General features: G+C 42.1%; 1 protein-coding gene across 2 annotated transcripts; it reads right to left on the minus strand.

Annotated features, from left to right (window-relative positions):
• Positions 1–100: 100 nt before the first annotated feature.
• Positions 101–17,261, minus strand: klc2 (kinesin light chain 2). Of its 2 annotated transcripts, none has more exons than XM_049568425.1 (14): positions 17,111–17,261; positions 13,413–13,658; positions 12,942–13,275; positions 10,851–11,067; positions 10,574–10,763; positions 10,284–10,457; positions 10,002–10,101; positions 8,515–8,564; positions 8,216–8,283; positions 6,372–6,480; positions 5,866–6,018; positions 5,443–5,567; positions 3,724–3,781; positions 101–3,550 (listed from the first exon to the last, which is right to left on the minus strand). In XM_049568425.1, the coding sequence occupies exons 2-14, from the start codon at positions 13,638–13,640 to the stop codon at positions 3,467–3,469; spliced, it is 1,890 nt and encodes a 629-aa protein (XP_049424382.1). In that variant the 5' UTR covers positions 13,641–13,658; positions 17,111–17,261; the 3' UTR covers positions 101–3,466. The 2 variants fall into 2 exon arrangements, with proteins under 2 accessions (XP_049424382.1, XP_049424383.1); XM_049568426.1 differs by lacking the exon at positions 17,111–17,261 and adding an exon at positions 16,562–16,657 and having other exon boundaries at positions 102–3,550.
• Positions 17,262–17,621: the final 360 nt, after the last annotated feature.

The raw sequence follows: 17,621 nt of genomic DNA on the forward strand, positions 1-17,621 counted from the left end.
CACACGCTTTGAAATGGTCCAAGTCATCTTGGCAGTTTTGGGGATGAAAATGTACGAGACACAGAATCAGTTTGAAAAGTGGAGTTTGTATTTATTGAACCTTTGATAAAATACACATGAGGTTGGCCCCTTCACAATAAGATCCATCAAATCATCAGCAGTACAGGAGCTGGAGTTAAGAGTTCCCACACACACACACATATATATATATATATGACCCTCGTTCCCACAACATTCACCACCCGTGGCTCCATAAATATTTGGACATCTGATTCATCTTTGACGCTGTGAATCAAAATCTTCCTGCAACAGAGATTCAGAACAAACATTTACAGGTTTTATTTCTCTCAGCTGTTTTATTAAGCAACATTCATGTTCATATTTACGGAGGTTAGGATTAATACAGAGTCAGAAGACACTGGACCAACCCAGAGGTGACTAAGTGATTAATACAGTAAAGGATTGCTTGTATTGGTGTTACAGTATGATGTGTAGACGAACTCACAGTCAGGAGACCTTAAACTACAAATCAGTGTTGCATTAACGTCTGTACACAGCTACATGGTGTTGAGAGTGTGTGCGATTAAAGGAATACCCATCATTTTTTATGTGAACATACAGTAAACATACATATAAAGGATTATTCTGTACATTATTTGCTGCGAACGACACTTAAAGCACTTTTCCACCTGTGACATCTTCCCAACACTGACTCCATCCTGCGTTTACACTTACTTCAGTCCTTCTTCGCCTTCGTGCGTGTATTTCTTCATCTTAAACTTGCGCCACCTTGCACATTCAGCACAATCAGAAGCTGATAGAATAGTTAGCACTTTTTTTAGACTCGGCAGTGTGACTTCATCAAAGGGGATTTCAAGAAGGGCGATGTCAGGTTATTGAGGCATATGGCGACGGTGTGCATGCACCGCCGTGGACAAAATGCCTTTGCAACAAACCTGCGTCTTCCTGTTTTTGAAATCAAACTCAAATTGTCAAGATTTGACCTTTTTTGGCTTTTTGTGCTAGAAAATTTAAGAGCAAGGTGGAGAAAAACTTGCAGATAAAGCCCAAAAAAGCAACTCCTTGACAATCTGATGAGGAGCACAACTTGCCGAGCGTGATATCGACGTGTACATTCTGAGGACAGTTCTCTTGGTATTGGTCTTGTTTTAGTGGAAAACAGCACAACACAAAAATCCAGTGTAAATGCCACCAGACCCCACAATCAACATAAAAATCGAACATTCAAATAATCACTTTTCAGTACCTCCAACATAAAAGCTCAGGTCCAAAACAGGAAAACGCAACAAAGTTCACTGAGGACGGATGGCCAACAGTCAGATTTCTGAGAGTGTTTGATTACGACTGATGAAGTCCGTCCCGTCACTGAGGATTGTTTCGTACAAAATGATACATATTATTCAGCAACAGAAAGAGGGAAACACAAAATAATTCACAAGAGGAATCCCAAAGTAAACATTTCAGTTGATGCACTGCACCAGCTTTAAACTTAAAGATACTTACAGATACTTAAATGAGGGTTGTTTATGCCTTGAATATCCTGCTTTAATGATTGTAAACAAATTATATTTAAACATCTCTTTCACAGCGTTTTATTTCGTTATCACTCAGACTTATGGCTGTAAGTCTGGAAATCCAAAGTTTTTTGTGGCAGACTGAGGTAAAAGTACCTGAAAGCAAAGATTATAGTGTTTAATTAAACTTCCTGTCGTGCCACATACAGTAGGTAGTATTTAGGAGGGTTTAAAGACCCAGTGAAATGAAAATTACATTTTTAAATCCTGTGTCCCTGTGTTGTTATATGATAAACACATGTCAAAAAACAAGTAATTTAAATGAAATCCCTGTCTTTTCTGTTTTTGTAAAACCAGTTAAAACCGAACATCCTGTACTCAGGGGTGTTCGCGCCACAAAAATTCATCCAATCACACGAGTTCATAGTAGCTGACAGAGCAAAACGGTGGGCAAAACCTTTGTTTTAATTTCCGAAACTATATTTTGGAGGTCAAATTTATTCATCCCTACCTCATCCGCCTCATGATCTAATGGCGGGGGAGGAGGCGTGTTGCGAAAACAGTGGTCTGCACAATTACCATGCCTGTGTGCACCTGTGGTGTGCCAAGTAGGCGGAGTCTGACCACCGTTTGACCGCTATGAGAGCCAGCAGATACGCTGAAATTTCTGTGGCAAGAATGGCGTTTACGTCACCATGACCACATGGTTCATAAAAACACAAACAAGTCAAGGGAGATTGATTAGCGGTCCAATCAGGTGCAAAGGATCTTTCTTGTAACTGTGTGCCGCTTTAATATTCTGTTGTCACAGTACAGAAGCTTAAGTCGACGTTTCACTGGGACTTTTGAGGAATTGATTGAGGTTCATTTGTAAATTTATTTTCAAATAAACTTTCTGATAACTTTCATTTCGGTTGCTCACAAGACTGATTGTTGCGGCACAGAGACAATTAATTTTAAGCCTGACCAGTAGAAGCCTCAGTGGAAGCTACCATGTACAGGACTGTCACGCTCAAAGTGCATTACAACAGTTTAGACTGAAACGTCAGCAGATTTCAGAGACTGAGGTACCAAATTTATCAGCATTTTTGACCTTCATTGACACCATGAGCCAAGCGCCCATTTCTCTCTTCTTTCCTTCTTTCACTCCCTCTTTCTTTTCCAGTCTTTCCCCCTCCGATAAGTATTTTCTCCAGCTGTGACCCTCTTTAACCCAATAGTGTAAACAACAAAGAAAAACAACAGAAACCAAAGTGCACTATATACAAAGAATGAAATAATTTAAAACTGTATATACACAAAAAAAAACAAGAAGGCAAAAGTGAGGTTTAAATGGTTAGTGCTAATGTGTTTTTTGAAAATCCCCAAAGATTGCTTGTATTCTCTTCAGTGTTCCCTGTTAAAATCTAAGTGGATCGTACCATTTTTTACCATCTGTGATATGCATTCGATGGGCGGTTAGCATCAGCAAATAGTTCATGCTACTGGTGAAATATACAGAGTGCAATGCTTGTCTCTGAACTGAAACCGGAGTACATTTAGCCTACCTAAGGTTGAGTGTCTGCACATGGAGATCGAAGACAAGGTCTCGGATACGATGCTTTGCTACGGTGCTATGAGTCACAAACACGAGGCGTTCAGGTGCAGACATTCCACGTTCTAGTAAGCAGCATGCTGATTAATGTGTATCTAAATATTCTCTTTAGTGATCGATGGTGGCGGTTTGTACAGCGAAGCAGCAGCAGCGACCTGACATTTAGTGTGATAATGCTTTTTTTCTTTTTCAGTGTTCTTTAAAAAATATGCTGCAGGTGCAAGTGTTTGATCTCGCGTTGAGCTTTTAGTGTGTTTGTTTGATCAAACCAAGCTGCAAACAGCCTCTCCTCGCCGGGCCGCTCTGTGACTCCTGAGTCCCCACCCCCTGGCTCTGTCTAGCCAATCAGGGAGCTGCGTCTGGATAGGTCCACGTTGCTGGCGCTTAGTCCCCTGCAGTCTGAGAGTCCAGAGTTGGCGTCCTGAAAACAGACCAGTCAGTATTAAAACTCCTAACGGACAATATATTGTGGTTGAAGAACGTCTATGTGTTTTTACTGGGGCAGCAATAATAAGTCACTGCATTATCCCAAAACAGATATTCCCATGTAGTTATTTCATCTGCAGAAGTTTCTGCAACATTTTTTTGTCGTACCTGTGTGGTCTCCTCAGCGCTCTTGTTCAGGAAGTTGAGGGAGCTTGCTCTCTTCATTCTGAGCGAAACAGTACAGTCAAACAGTGAGCCTTAACCATTAAAAACTCATTAACAACATAATTATTATATTTCCATGATTTGTCTTTGTTTTCAGGTAAAACCAACCAGTGTTTTTGAAGATCGGTCCAATCAAATCTGAAGGATGTGATTTCAAATTTCCTGTTGTAATCATTAGGGCTGCAAAGATTAGTCGACTAATTGATGACTAATCGACTATTAAAATAATCGGTGACTATGTTAGTAGTCGACTAATCGGTTTGAGTAATTTTTCGTAGAAAAGTACTATAAAAGTGCCCCAAAATACTCGTATTGCAGCTTCTTATGTTCAAATATTGGCAGCTTTACACACTCTCCCATGATGGTGAGCTAAAACACTTTGGCGTGAGTACGAAACAAGACATTCGATGACATAATTTTGGGATTTGGGAGGGACAGACCGACAGTTTTCAACATTTTAACAAATTTTTCGATAAAATGATTAGTCGACTAATCGGAGAAATAATCGACAGATTAGTCGACAATGAAAATAATCGTTAGTTGCAGCCCTAGTAATCATACCACAATCTAATATTCAGTTATGTCACATTACAGAAAGTTTTATTTACATTTCCCTAGTTGGGCTTCTGCCCAAATGCAGTACAAATTTTTGCACTTTCTCATTCACTACTGTTATGCAAATAGTGAGAGTTGGTTCATCGAGATAAGCAGTGGCTGGTGCTAATTCTTCAGGTGTCACTGTGGAAGAGGGTGCTACAAAATGACGTAAAGAGAGTGAGTCAAACCTCAAACAGAGCATGCTGGACAATGGAAATAGACTTCTGAACATCTAATATTACAGTAATGCTGTCTTGAAAGAGTTCTGGTAACAGCCCTGTGTGCATAGAAAAGCAGTGGCCTATAAAGTGACGGTACGTCATCATGGATTACCTGAATCTGTTTCCACTGCACTTAGTCTCATATGTCTTTTATTATTACACCAACTTTTCCATCTCTCCAAGCATAAAAACTTTTATACAATATTTCAAGAGTTTTCCAAATTTTTTAGGTTTTCACTCAGGGCTTTTATGCGCAAATTGAAAACCTACTGGGACTTTAAGGATGTAAAGGGCAGAGTGGGGAAGCCTAAAATGGCCAAAGTCTACATCTTTGATTTCCAACAAAAGACACAACTACTGCCAAAAAACGTAGTAAATTGATAAACTAAACATCAAAAAATGTATTGGCAACAATTTTAATAACAGTCATTTATCAGCCATGAATGCCAAAGATTTACAGGCTTCAGCCTCTCAAATGTGAGGATTTGTTGCACTCTGTTGTAAATTGACAGTAAATTTAGTGAAACAAAAATCTTATCAAAAGAGCAACAAGGTCGGTTTTCCAGATCTTTCAGACACATGTACTACGCTTCATTAGCAGATGGAGGGGGTCCAAAATGGTCAACCTTTGTGATAAGAATATTCCACCAAATTCTGCTCTCGTGGTCATGAATGACCCTTTAAGCTCATTGTTAATTAAATATATTTGTGATGTGAACTGTCGGTTGTTTAATTCATGGAAAAATCATTAATGTCAGCCCTACACTCACCTCCAGATTGACGAAACACATTCACACACACACACACACACACACACTCAGTAACACACACACAATATTCTTACCCTGGGTTGCGTGGCTCCTGTGGTCCACTCCCCTGCAGCTTCTTCACCAGCATCTCACTGCTCCTTCTCAGTGCGTCACGAATTTTCCCGAAGGAGCCACTGCGACGCAGAGACCCGTTACCATCCTGAGAGAAGATCAAACACAAAGCAAAGTCAGCATTAACTGGAGATATTAAATATTAAGGAGAGACTGCAAAGGCTCCTTCTCATGTTTAATCACAGCTCTGGGCTCAGGTGCCTCACTAAAGGACACTTGAACTTTACTTTTTAAATTCTTCATATAATTAAATCACTGATGTGATTTTAACTGCCTTGTGTGCAAAGCTGTGATGACCTTGCACCGTGTACTTTACACAATGAACTTATTAATACTTCCATTAGTGCTGAGGAACAAGTGAAATGAATTGGCGTGCACAGACTGACCCCGTTCCACTCAGCGGAGTCGTCGCCCTCGCTCTCGCCTCGCTGTCCCCCTGGCCCGTTGATTCCTTCCCTGCTGTGTCGTCTGTCGCCACCTCCAGCTCCCCCGTCCTTCAGCAGCTCCACCACCTTACTCTGGTTAATGGCATCAATACCCTGAGAGAGAGAGAGACAGAGGACACACACACACATACACACACACACACACACACACACACACACACACACACAGACAAAAACAAAGATCAGACAGAAGCAACCACAGGGATTAAAAAGAAAATTACAGCTTCTTCCCAATAGCTCACACAGCACGTCTACGCTCTTTACTACACTTAACACACAATAGCTTCATGACTGATCTTTAAATCATAGTTTATGGGCTAATAAATCACAGCTGGAATGCCTGTTGAACTAATCAGGCCTCTTAACTGAACAAGCCGTTGAAAAAAAGAGCCCAGGCGTCTAATCTAACGGCTGTATTTCAACCGCTCTGTGAGTTTGTGCAGCACCTGTTTACGTGACTTGCTGGCGCACTCCTCCAGTGTTTCTGCTGCCTCCAGTTTGCCCTGGCGACGGTACAATGCTCCCAGGCTTTTCAGGGTTGTGTTCACTGTGGGGCTGCAAAAAAAAACACAGGTCTCATTATCACTAATTTTCAGGTTCATACTTGTATTTTGGGTTTCTACTGGAACATGTTTACGTGCTTTAATATTCAAAAAAAACACCACATTTTTCGTCTTGCTGTCCGTCTGAATATTCTTGTATTAACTCTCTGTCTGAATTGCTCCATTTTAGCGCCTGTCTCTTTAAGCTGTCCTCCCAAAAAAGCCCACTCTGCTCTGATTGGTCAGAGTTTCCGGGTCAGCGTCTCTGCACTGTCACTACAGCCAGGGGAATGACTGCAGCGGCACCTTCTATCTTTATAGACCGTTTCGCTGGATCTGCACTGCTAGGCAACAGCTTAAGTCCATGTTTAATACTGTGACATCACAACTTCACACAAGTCGTGACGTCTCGTTCAAAGGCACAGTTTCTGAATATGGACTTGCATTTTTCTGTGGATCAGGAGCTCTGATACTTTCACAGTATCTATAAAGCATCTATACCTGCTTTATAATGAAGAAAAAAAACATACATCTGACTGAAACGTGGGACCTTTAAGTATTTCTTAACTAAGTAAATCTTTGTTCCCTTCACCTTCGATGAAACAAAGATGAATTGAGCTGTAACACGGTTGGAAACTGCAGCGGTAATACACCACGACTGCAATATATAGTTTAGCCAAGGTTAAACTAATACATCAGTTTGCCTGAGCATCAGAGCCTGCTCCCTTTATTAGAATTGGATATTGGACAAGACAAACTGAACAGAGGTGAGAACAAACGATGAACTCTCTCCCTAATGACCCACTTAAATCTGTTACAGTGACTTTTACTGTCACATGGTTTAATTTGTGTCCTGGGACAAACTGAGAAATGGGAGATCTGTCTTATACTGGCATCCTTAAATTGATTCAGAATTTAAAAATATATAATAAAAGATATGAGCAACGTTTCTGTTTAGAGCCCTACCGCTGAGTGTTTAAAGTGTAAACTGACCCTTTACCTGCTGAATAGAGTCCACAAATTTTGAGATTATTTTGCAGCACATAAATGGTCAAAATATTGTGATTTTATTTGCAAAAACTGTGGCAATTTTCTGTTTTATTATGAAATATGTCATCTGCTTCCAGATTTCTATTGCCTGGGACCACACCTTCAAATCAGCCCACTCCAGGAGTTGACTGATTTGTCTGGAATCGTGACATGAAACAACAGTTTCTTGGTTTAAATAAAAAAAAACAACAATCCAGGGTGGATCTATGCAGCGCAACGGGTGGGACTATCACCGTTGTCAAGCTGTTGTCAAATTGAAGAAGTGGAGTGTAATAACAACAATGGCAAGCACCACTGACAACATAGACACTGTTCAAGGCTGTTCTAAAGCAACGTCTTCTCATAAGGAATAAAGGAATTAAAGAGGGAGGGTGTGCTCGCACAGTCAAACAAGTCCGCCACTTGTGGGAAACTTTGAAAAAATCCTGGCACAAGCAACTCCAGCTGTTCCACTTTTCCTCATTATGAAATGATAAACGACTTGTTAGGGGACATTAATCTGAGCATGCACAGCTGCATGTAAATGGGAAAGTTGGTGGAATATTCATTTTCATTAGCCATGTAAACAGCTCAGTGGGAATATTCTCTTTTGAAATATGGGCAAAAAACAGGATATCTTCTGCATGTTAACAGTCACTTCTGTCCAATATCAGGCAATGATTCCTGCATGTGTCGGTGAATTCACATGTCTGACTCACCTGTCCACCTTGCAGGCTTTATACCAGCTTCCATACTCTACATACGGGCCAGAGTCCTTGCGCTTACCCTAGGGAAAACAGCAATAGAGAGAGATGCAGAAAGAGGAGACAGAGGGGGGGGCAGGAAGAGCCAAGTATGAAGCATTGCCCTATTAAAGAGCCTATTAAAATGTCCCTGTTGTCATTTGTATAGTCCCCTATCCTCCATCATTCTCATCTTACTGCCCAGTCCATTTCCATAATAAGCTGCCTGCCAGCCAGTAACATCAATGGAAAAAAGGCCAACCTAAATCACTGACCTTGCTCTCCTCTCTCTCCTCTGCGTGCATCCAGATTGGCTTGTTGTCATCTGCAAAATGAGGACAAAGAAATCATATTTGACATACACAAACAATACCATGAGTGGACAACAGCACTATAAATAAATGGCAGAAACCAAACAAGCCAAGAAAAGAATAAACAAATGAATCTCTAAGAAAATAAAAGGATCCCTGGACTGACCCTAGAGTAAAGCCTCTCTGTCTGTAAATAAAAACAAACGGCCTTTCATCAAACCCGTGCAACGCCAAATTCCTGCCGAGGCCCTCTCTCGTGCTGGGCCTGTGAGCACATAAGGGTTTGATAGGCTTAGCAGCAGCAGGAGGGAAACATCGACATTAAGCCGCTCCGCACCGCACGCTTCAATGGCACGAAATAATCCTCTGACCTGCTGAGAGTACTGGGAGCGACAGGAGGGATCAGGGTGTGACTGAATCCTGAATCCCAAAAAAGCAGCAGTCAGAACTGAAAAATGGGTCGAGTGCTGGATATTATGTAAAAACAGTCACTGTTCACGCCAAATTTCACCGGAAAGGAAAGATTAAGGATTCTCAGATGGACAGTTAAGCACAAATATTCTGACAGAGCTGAAAATAATAATAGTTTTGATGACTTAAATGTTCTTTCCTTCACTTCCTGCACTAAATAAACACAAGTCTGCAACAGAATTCTAACATGAAAGTGCGCTTTCTTGTCCAAGCCTTGTCCACGTCAACCAGTGCCAGATACTTGGAGGTCGGCTCCATCTGCGTTTTTCTCCAGGGAGCTGGAGCTGTTACATTGCTCACTGACAAGAACAGTAATTTTACCTCGTTGAACACGGAAGTTGCTGGTCTATCGCTGCCTCAACTGACTGTTCGGCTCAGTCACAAAGGCTCCACTGCAGACTTCTTAGATTTGTTTCTAAAATCAGATCTTAGAGACAGACTGTGCACAATCAGATCAGATTTGTGTGCCCAGACATCATCAGCCTAACTGCATGGGTTGCCGTGGTAACGATGTAGGCGTCAGTTACTACATCGCAATGCTGGTGACACCACTTTTCAATGTGGCAGCATTAGAAATGGTGGTCCATCACTTTGCCGTCGACTATATTTCAGCATCTGTCCACAGACTGTTGTTCCTCATGTCCTCTTAAGCACTCTATTGTGTTCAAAGCCATGTTAAAATCTGATCTGAGTGTCCAGAGCGTCCAGACTGAGACCCATCTGTTGAAATCCAATTGGAATTGCATTTGAATCAACCACCAAATGTGTTTTGGATCTTATTTTATCAGTCTAGATATGCCAAAATGTAGTTATGTCGCTATGCAGAAACCTACATCAGCTGTTGACACTAAAACATACACACTTTGATGATATAAAATCCTAAACATAAATAAATAAACATAAAGGAGCCACCCTGTAAAATGACTGTCATAATGTCGACATCAGTGTGACTCTGCAGTTTAAAAGTTGACTCTACTCACTGTTGACAGATCCAAACTCCTTCTCGTGTGCCCTGGTCAGGATCTCTTTGTACAGAGCCTCAGCATCTTTGAATTTCCCCTGCTTCAGGTAGCACGTAGCCTGAAGACAAGCAATACCAACAATCTTTTATTAATGTGTATAGACTAGTAATGCTTGTAAAATTAGGAATAATATGTCATCACGGGATAAGATTAAAATACAGAAGAGCAGAAGACACAGAGCATTTTCAGTACTGTTTGATAAATGTTTAACTATGTGTACTATCTTAATGGTGTCCTTACCAGGTTATTTTTGGTCTTGGCCACATTGGGGTCATCAGCTCCCAGTTTGGACTCGTAGATCTCCAGGGCTCGTCTGTAGTAGTACTCCACCTCATCGTACTTGCCCTGGTTCTGACACAGCAGGGCCAAGTTGTTCAGCTGCTTGGCTACATCTGGGTGGTATTTCCCCAACACCTGAAGACAAAGTTATGAGCACACAGTCTTTTATTATTAATAGGAGACTTGGTGGTTAAAAACAAACATAAACAAAACTGTTTAAATATGTACAGAAAACATTTGTGGGTTTTTACCTTCTCTCTGATCTCCAACGCTCTCTTGCAGAGAGGTTCAGCCTCCTTGTACTTTCCCCTCTTGCCATACAGAACAGCCAGGTTGTTGAGGGTTGCGGCCACAGCTGGATGATCCTTCCCCAGCGTCTTCTCTCTGATGGCCAGGGCGTCATTCAGGAGGTGGGCTGCCTCTTTGTACTTGTTCTGATCCCTGGAGGACAAAACAGAATGACAGCAGTTTAAAGTCTGAAAAATTGTATATGAATCTTTACTGAACAACCTCATTTCCATTCCTCACCTGTACACTAGAGCCAGGATGTTGAGCATGGTGGCTACATCAGGGTGGTCATGTCCAGACGTCTTCTCCAGGTCCTCCAGGGCTTGTTTACACAGCGGCACGGCCACCTCGTACCTTCCCTGTGAGGCGTACTGGATGACCAGGTTGTGGAGCGTCCTGAGACGGGCTGGGATCTCGTAGCCTCCCTGCTGGGCCGCTACCTCTCCGCTGGGCTGGGCTGTAGAACAGAGGGGAGGATATCAAAATGCCTTCTAGCTTTTACAGCTGTGTTCCAAAACTATCCCACAATGCCTGTCATAAGAGTGCAGTATTTGTTTTATTACATTTATACAAGAAGCTCGGAGAGCTGTTGAAAATGGAGGACTCAATAAAGCTGAGTGCCAGATCCAAGCAGGACAAGTGGAGGATTAAAAACATTGAGTCAAACCTGCTCGAGGGATCACCACTTATCCAGCAGCACATGGTTGCCCAGGGAAATCCAGCTGCCACTCTATTTCTTTTTCTGTATTTTACTACTTTAATTTCAAAGTGTTAAAGTCCACAACCTGGATGAAATCTATTTTTTTTGTACTACTCTTGCTGCTATTTTCTGTTTGCCTCCATGCTTCCTTTGTTAGTTTTCCCCCTCCCCGACTGCTCACAGGTGTTTCTGATTGACCTCCTCAGTTTCCTCTCTCTGCAGGGTTTTAAAGGACTATTCTGCTCTTAAAAATAAAAGTAAATAGCTGCTCCATACAAAAATGATCAAATGAAGCAAAACTAGCAGAAAATGGTTGAGGGTGAATCTGAACTAAACCTAAAATGATCATCAGAACAGATGCTTCAACATGTTACGGCTCAATGTGCAGTACATTTTAACAGCAAACCAGCTGAGAAACAAAACTTCAGAAGCATGCATCAGTATTCAGTTATCAATAATTGAAGAGACCAAGAGACTGGAGCACTTACTGTCTGCCTAATGGGGAGGAACGCTGAGTAAGCTATACATTTTAATGCACGACATAACTGATCTTCTCCATCTGCAGTTTTTCACTTTGTTGTCATGAATCTATAAATGTATCCAGCCTAAGACTTGAGCTTTGTTTAGACAGTGAATGAAGCATAGAGAATGAATGAATAAATTTCTGTTTCTATGGCATTAACTAAACCACAGCTCCTGCTTCAGATCGGTTTTGATATCCCATTGAAACAACATCACTGCTAAAGGGTTAAACTGTGTTTGCCATTTATACAAGGAGTTGCTTGAGAACAACTCATGCCTCAGTTTAAATTACTCTTTAAATTCAGGCTTCAGGGGCAGTTGAGGTCTGAACATTTCCGATACTGAAAGGCATGACTGTATTAAGCTCTGGGTGTTTTCCTATTGACACTCCTCACATTAAACACAAACTGCATTGATTCTCTAGCTGTGCATTCAGGCCTCTGCAGCCCCACTTACCCTGCGGATAACTGTGTGGAAGCAGAGTGAATGAGTGTGTGACTTTTTTAAATATCCAAAGCACCTAAAGATTCATGTAAAAGTGATATCAACCTTCTTCACGGAGACTATCCTTCTATGGATATCTACTTAAAGCCCAAGGAAACAACTTCTTACACCCTTCAATCGCAGCAAGACAAAAATACTGGAATACGTACAAAAGAACCTGCGTTGTATGCACTATAATATCTACCAAATATCCAAGGACCCATACAGAATAAATACGTGCCCTCTCTTCATCTTAATGTGCATTTATATCTTATACTTTTACAAACCACTGTGTGCTACGACACGTCTGACCTGACTCAACGTTGGTTGTTACTACTGGGGAAAATGTCAGCCATGCAAAATGGCTCTGACTACCCAGAACACAACCAATAGTCTCTTCTTCCTGTGGTCTACCACAACCGGTAACTCTCCTCCAGTATCAGGCACCTGGTCCTTTAGACTGGAATGTAAATCCTTGCATGGAAAAGGTCATTTCGGGCTCTGCTGATTAGCAGATAATGACAATAACTGTTACTTGCAGCCCTGCTATAAAATGTGTTAGCATCTTCTTTTCATCTACCAAAGAACAGCTGAAGTCTAATAACCTGATGTTGCTGATGTCATACCTGGTCCCTGGTCATCATCATTGGGGAACAAGTCATCCAGACTGTCCTTTGAAGTGTCTCCTCCACCCCCACTGCCGCCAGCAGCGCTCTGGCTCTTCTCCTCCGAGGGCGAGACGTCATCGTCGAACTTCTTGATCTGATTCATGAACTCCAGGTGCTTCTTTTCCTCCTCCAGCTGGGCGACGCTCTGCTCGCTGCGCTGCAGCTTGTGCTGCGTTCCCGCCAGCTCGTCCCGCAGCCACTGGTTCTCCTGGCAGAGCCGGCGCACCTGGGCACGCAGCTTCTGCTTCTCCGACTCCACGGCGCTCAGGTGGCTCGACAGGGCGATGATCACCTGGGGGAAAGGGAAAATAAAACTTTTAGCAGCTGAAATTGTAAAGACATGGCAATTTCTTCAAACTACATTGCTGCTGGCGTCTTTGCTACCTTAAATGCACCCCATAAATCAAAAAAGAGGATTCATTATCTTACCTGTGCCTCTCCCAGGCCCAGCTCAATGGCTTCCAGACTCTTGCGGAGCAGCCCAGATTTCTCCTGGGCAGCAGGCGGCTGGGCGCAGTCCAGCAGCGAGTTGAGGAGCTGGGCGTGTTCGCCGCGCAGCGTCTCCAAGCCCTGCATGACAGCCTTAGTGTTGAGCACAATCTCATCCTGGCTCAGTCTCTCCAGGGCTTCTTCACGTGGATACACCATGGTGGACATTGCCTGGTTTCATACACACTATGGGGAAAGGGACAGAAATAGAACACAAGCATGACAAGAGTGGAACTGTTTTATTTATCAGGGGGATAGGGCATGTTTTGCTGAGTGTGCTTTGTCTTTTTCATGTCCTGTTGTGCCTGACACACTCACAATTTACCCACAAGGTGCTCAACACAACCACATCCTTTATGTGTTGGTCACTGAGGTCGTGTGGAGGTGGATGAGACAAAAAGACACAACAGACCAGATAAGGTACAAAGAAAGTTAATGCTGCTAATACTTTCCCCCAGATGCCCCTTTCACTGTCGTACTCAATTTCAAAGAGGTCATCGGCGAAATAATAGTTTCCCATTTCATGGTTGCATAACGTGCCCCTTGGGTGGAAAGCGATAATGTGTGTGTGAGTAGTGTATGTATAGGTAAAACCCACAGATTACTACAAGAGGATTCCTCTGAGCTTGAAAGTGACTCAGCAGCTGCCACTGACCAGTAAAGCAAATTAAAATGAGACGTCACTCCACAGAGCTGCTGTTCCACTAAAGAGACTGATTCAGGGTGAGGTGATAATGACAAAATCTAACAACCTTGGAGAACATGAACCAGACCCTGACTGTTGGATCTGCATGGACAATGTTATCTGAGATAGTTTAAACATATCTTTGGCGTGTCTGTACTGAAACTTCAAGTTCCTTATCAGCTGACATATAAACCAATATTGATATAATATGAAAAAGTGACACCATTATGTAGTTTATTTACCTGATTAATGTCCTGCTCAACACGTCTTACTTTAATAACCAAATACAAAGGATGCTTGTGAAAAATGTTGATGTTTCATGTTTATGCTGAACAATAAATGCTGCTCCAGTGTTCAGGCTCATGACATTAATACAACACTGTCCTACATCACTAGACAAAACTGAATAAATACTCCTGTACTCCTATCGTCCACTCGCTATCTTAAAAGGTCCAGTGTGTAGGATTTAGTGGGATATGCTGGCAGAGATTGAATATAACACAATATGTATGTTTTGTTTTCGATACCTTAGAATGAACCTAGTTAGAAGCCCCTCCACAAGAGTGTCGGAAAAACACCAATGCTTAACATGAAACTGCTTTCTTCAGTATTTTTAGCTGATTCAATCACTGGGTCTGTCTGTTTGGTCTGTCTGTTTTGGACAGGAGGAGACCTCTATGGATAATTCAGCTCCCGGTAAAACGCCCAAATCTTAAGTTATCAGAGAATGAGCACACATTAGGAGGTGCTAGATTAAAAGACCGTGTCTGACATGCCAAAAAGTGATGGAGAAACAATGATTTATAATGTGAAACTGCTCTATTCTGTGTTTTCACCTGGTCTGTTTGGTTTTTGGAGACGAAGAGACCTCTGCGAATAATTTGGCTCACACTAAAAACCTCCTGAATAATGAACACTGAAGAAACTCTAACCAAGAGAAGTTCAGATGCTTGCAATCTGCAATCCTCACTGCTAGATGCCACTAAGTCCACCTAAATCTTATACACTTTCTCTTTAATAATGATCGTGTGATCAGTGCCGCAACTAATGATTATATTCTATATCAATTAATTGTACCTTTTATTGTCCAAAACCCAAAGATTTTTAATTTACTATTACAAAAAACTGAGAAGAGTAGTCAATCCTCGCATTTGTGAAGGTGGATCAAGCAAATGTTTGTAATTTCTGCTTGATACATTACTTAATCAGTTATTCAAAAATGTTGATTAATCCTAGGCTATTTCTTCTAAGCAGTGGGTGACATGGTCCCTAAAAAGAAATTATTAGTCATGTTATTGGTCATCATGAGTCATGAAAAGAAACAGAGGCATTCATTGTTCTTTCCTCTGCTATGACATGCAGATAAATTCGGAATGTACTCCTCATGTAGCCTTTGGGAGAAGACTACATTCAAGCTGTATCTTTATACATGGAAAACCAAAATAAAAACACATCTCCCAGTTGTGGACAGATCCAGGCAGAGAGAGTAAATCTCCTATCCTGAGCATGCGGCCTGCAGGTCTACATATTGACCAGCTGTAAATGAAGCCGTTGCAGCAGCAGCATAAAGGACAGAGGAGCCAATTGTGCAACATCGTGACTTTCTCTCCTCTCCTGCTTTGATGGAGGTGCACCTGTTCTCCTCTCCTGCTCCCTCCCTCCCTCCTCTCCCTCTCTCTCTCTCTCTGTCTGACTCGCTCTCTCCCTCACCCAACTCCATCCTCCTCTCCCCCCCTCCCATCCGCCTCACACACTGACTGCAATGCACCAATATTCACATTTCCTTTCAAATACACCGTGTGCCAATGCAGAGAGGGAAGCTGCGAAACATGTAAAAGTAGCATCTTGGTAATTAATGTCATCATTTATCCTCGCATCTTTAATATGGCTATTTTAAGCCACAGATATATAAATAAGCCGGTGGATGGTCGAGGCCTGTGGCCGGGAGGGGCGGCAGTGTTTGGCTTGGCTGCATATCAACCAAGGTGACCGACAATGGAGAGCAGTGTTCAAATAGGACAAAGCTGTTACAGATGTTAGGTAAAAATAATTGCTCTTCACTGAAAATGCGTTAAAATGTCTGGTTACGACATGAAAGCTGTTTGTAAACAGTGCAGGCCCGAGCACCAAGATGTTACACAACACACACTGATGCATATTGTTGTAAACGACTGTACAGTATTTACAAAACCTGTCATATACACAGATAAGAATGTTAAATAGAAGAAATTAAAAAGTGCTGTTTCACAGGTAAAGCACCGGCGAGTGGTGCCTGCAGATGACACATTCACGGACCTCGCCGAGGATGTAGCGTTTTATTTGACAGCCTATTCATAATACATCTCTTTAAACTACATAACTGTGACTTCATGCTCATTAAAATATCACGTATCCGTATATTTACCTTCATCGAAGACAAGTGCGATGCTTTCTGTCCCTCGAACAAAGCAGCAGGACAATGTTGTGATGCTCCAGACGGTCCACTGTCAAGCCTAGTGATGTAAATCAAACTACTTCCGGATGTGTTTTTTCAAAATAAAAACCTCATTTTAGCTACGCAATTTGGGCTCTCAAACACGATAATGCAGCTTATAATGAATGAGGGAATTACACTACTGAATGAAAGCGCTGTACTTTTATTTTAAATGCGTCATTTAGCACAGCAACGGATGCTAACGTTTGTTTGTAATTAGCGCTAACGCTAACCGTTACGTTTACGCTAGCTTACTTTGAAGGAAGCCAGGCGCTATGAACTAGCTACACACACCTGTTTTGCGAATTTCAAGCTTCTCACGTTAACCTGGCAGCACAAGGCACACCGAAATAGCTCACACACCTCTCACTGTAGTTTAATACGATTACAAACACAGTCGGTAAGTTAGCTAACAGCCGCCCCGGCGAAGCTCCCAACGGTTAACGGTTAACGGTTACCTCCTGCTTCACCTTAACTTACCCAGACTGTCACTTGACGATGGAGGACGGCAAGAAAGCTCTTAAACGTGCCGCTACTGACTGTTCATCCCCTTAAAAAGTTTTATTTAGCAAAAAAAGGTGATGTTCTCGAAGATGTAACAGCTGGGACACGAAAAATGGCTGTTCTCCCAGAATCCAACAACCAAAGATGAAGTAAAATGTCAAGATGATTCACTTTGGCCACTTTCCAAGCGGGGCGGGAAATGATCCTGCGCATGCGTACAGCTACCAGTCAGCCCCTGATTCACAAACATCCTCCAGATTTTCTCATACATGCTATTAAAAATGACAGCAGGTTAATTTGGCTTTGAAGTTGGATGTCATCACTGACTGACTCCGAGTGAAAAGGTAGACAAGAAAATGTGATAATTAAACAGTTTCTTTCAACATAACAGGATGTAGTTGGAAGTGAATGATCTTGCCCTACCAACACTCTTTGCGTTCTGATGTCAGCAGAGGCCCCATCCAAAGAGACCAAAGAGGGCATCAGG

Source organism: Epinephelus fuscoguttatus, linkage group LG23 (genome assembly GCF_011397635.1).
Source record: "Epinephelus fuscoguttatus linkage group LG23, E.fuscoguttatus.final_Chr_v1".
Taxonomy (NCBI): Eukaryota; Metazoa; Chordata; class Actinopteri; order Perciformes; family Serranidae; genus Epinephelus; species Epinephelus fuscoguttatus.

Excerpts from the sequence above, each read along its gene's own strand:
- klc2 (XM_049568425.1), bottom strand. The coding sequence starts at position 13,640 with ATGTCCACCATGGTGTATCCACGTGAAGAAGCCCTGGAGAGACTGAGC. Across the intron at positions 6,019-6,371 it reads CCAGCAAGTCACGTAAACAG|GGTATTGATGCCATTAACCA; the intron begins GTGCTGCACAAA and ends TCTCTCTCTCAG. Across the intron at positions 3,782-5,442 it reads CAGGAGCCACGCAACCCAGG|AATGAAGAGAGCAAGCTCCC; the intron begins GTAAGAATATTG and ends TGTTTCGCTCAG.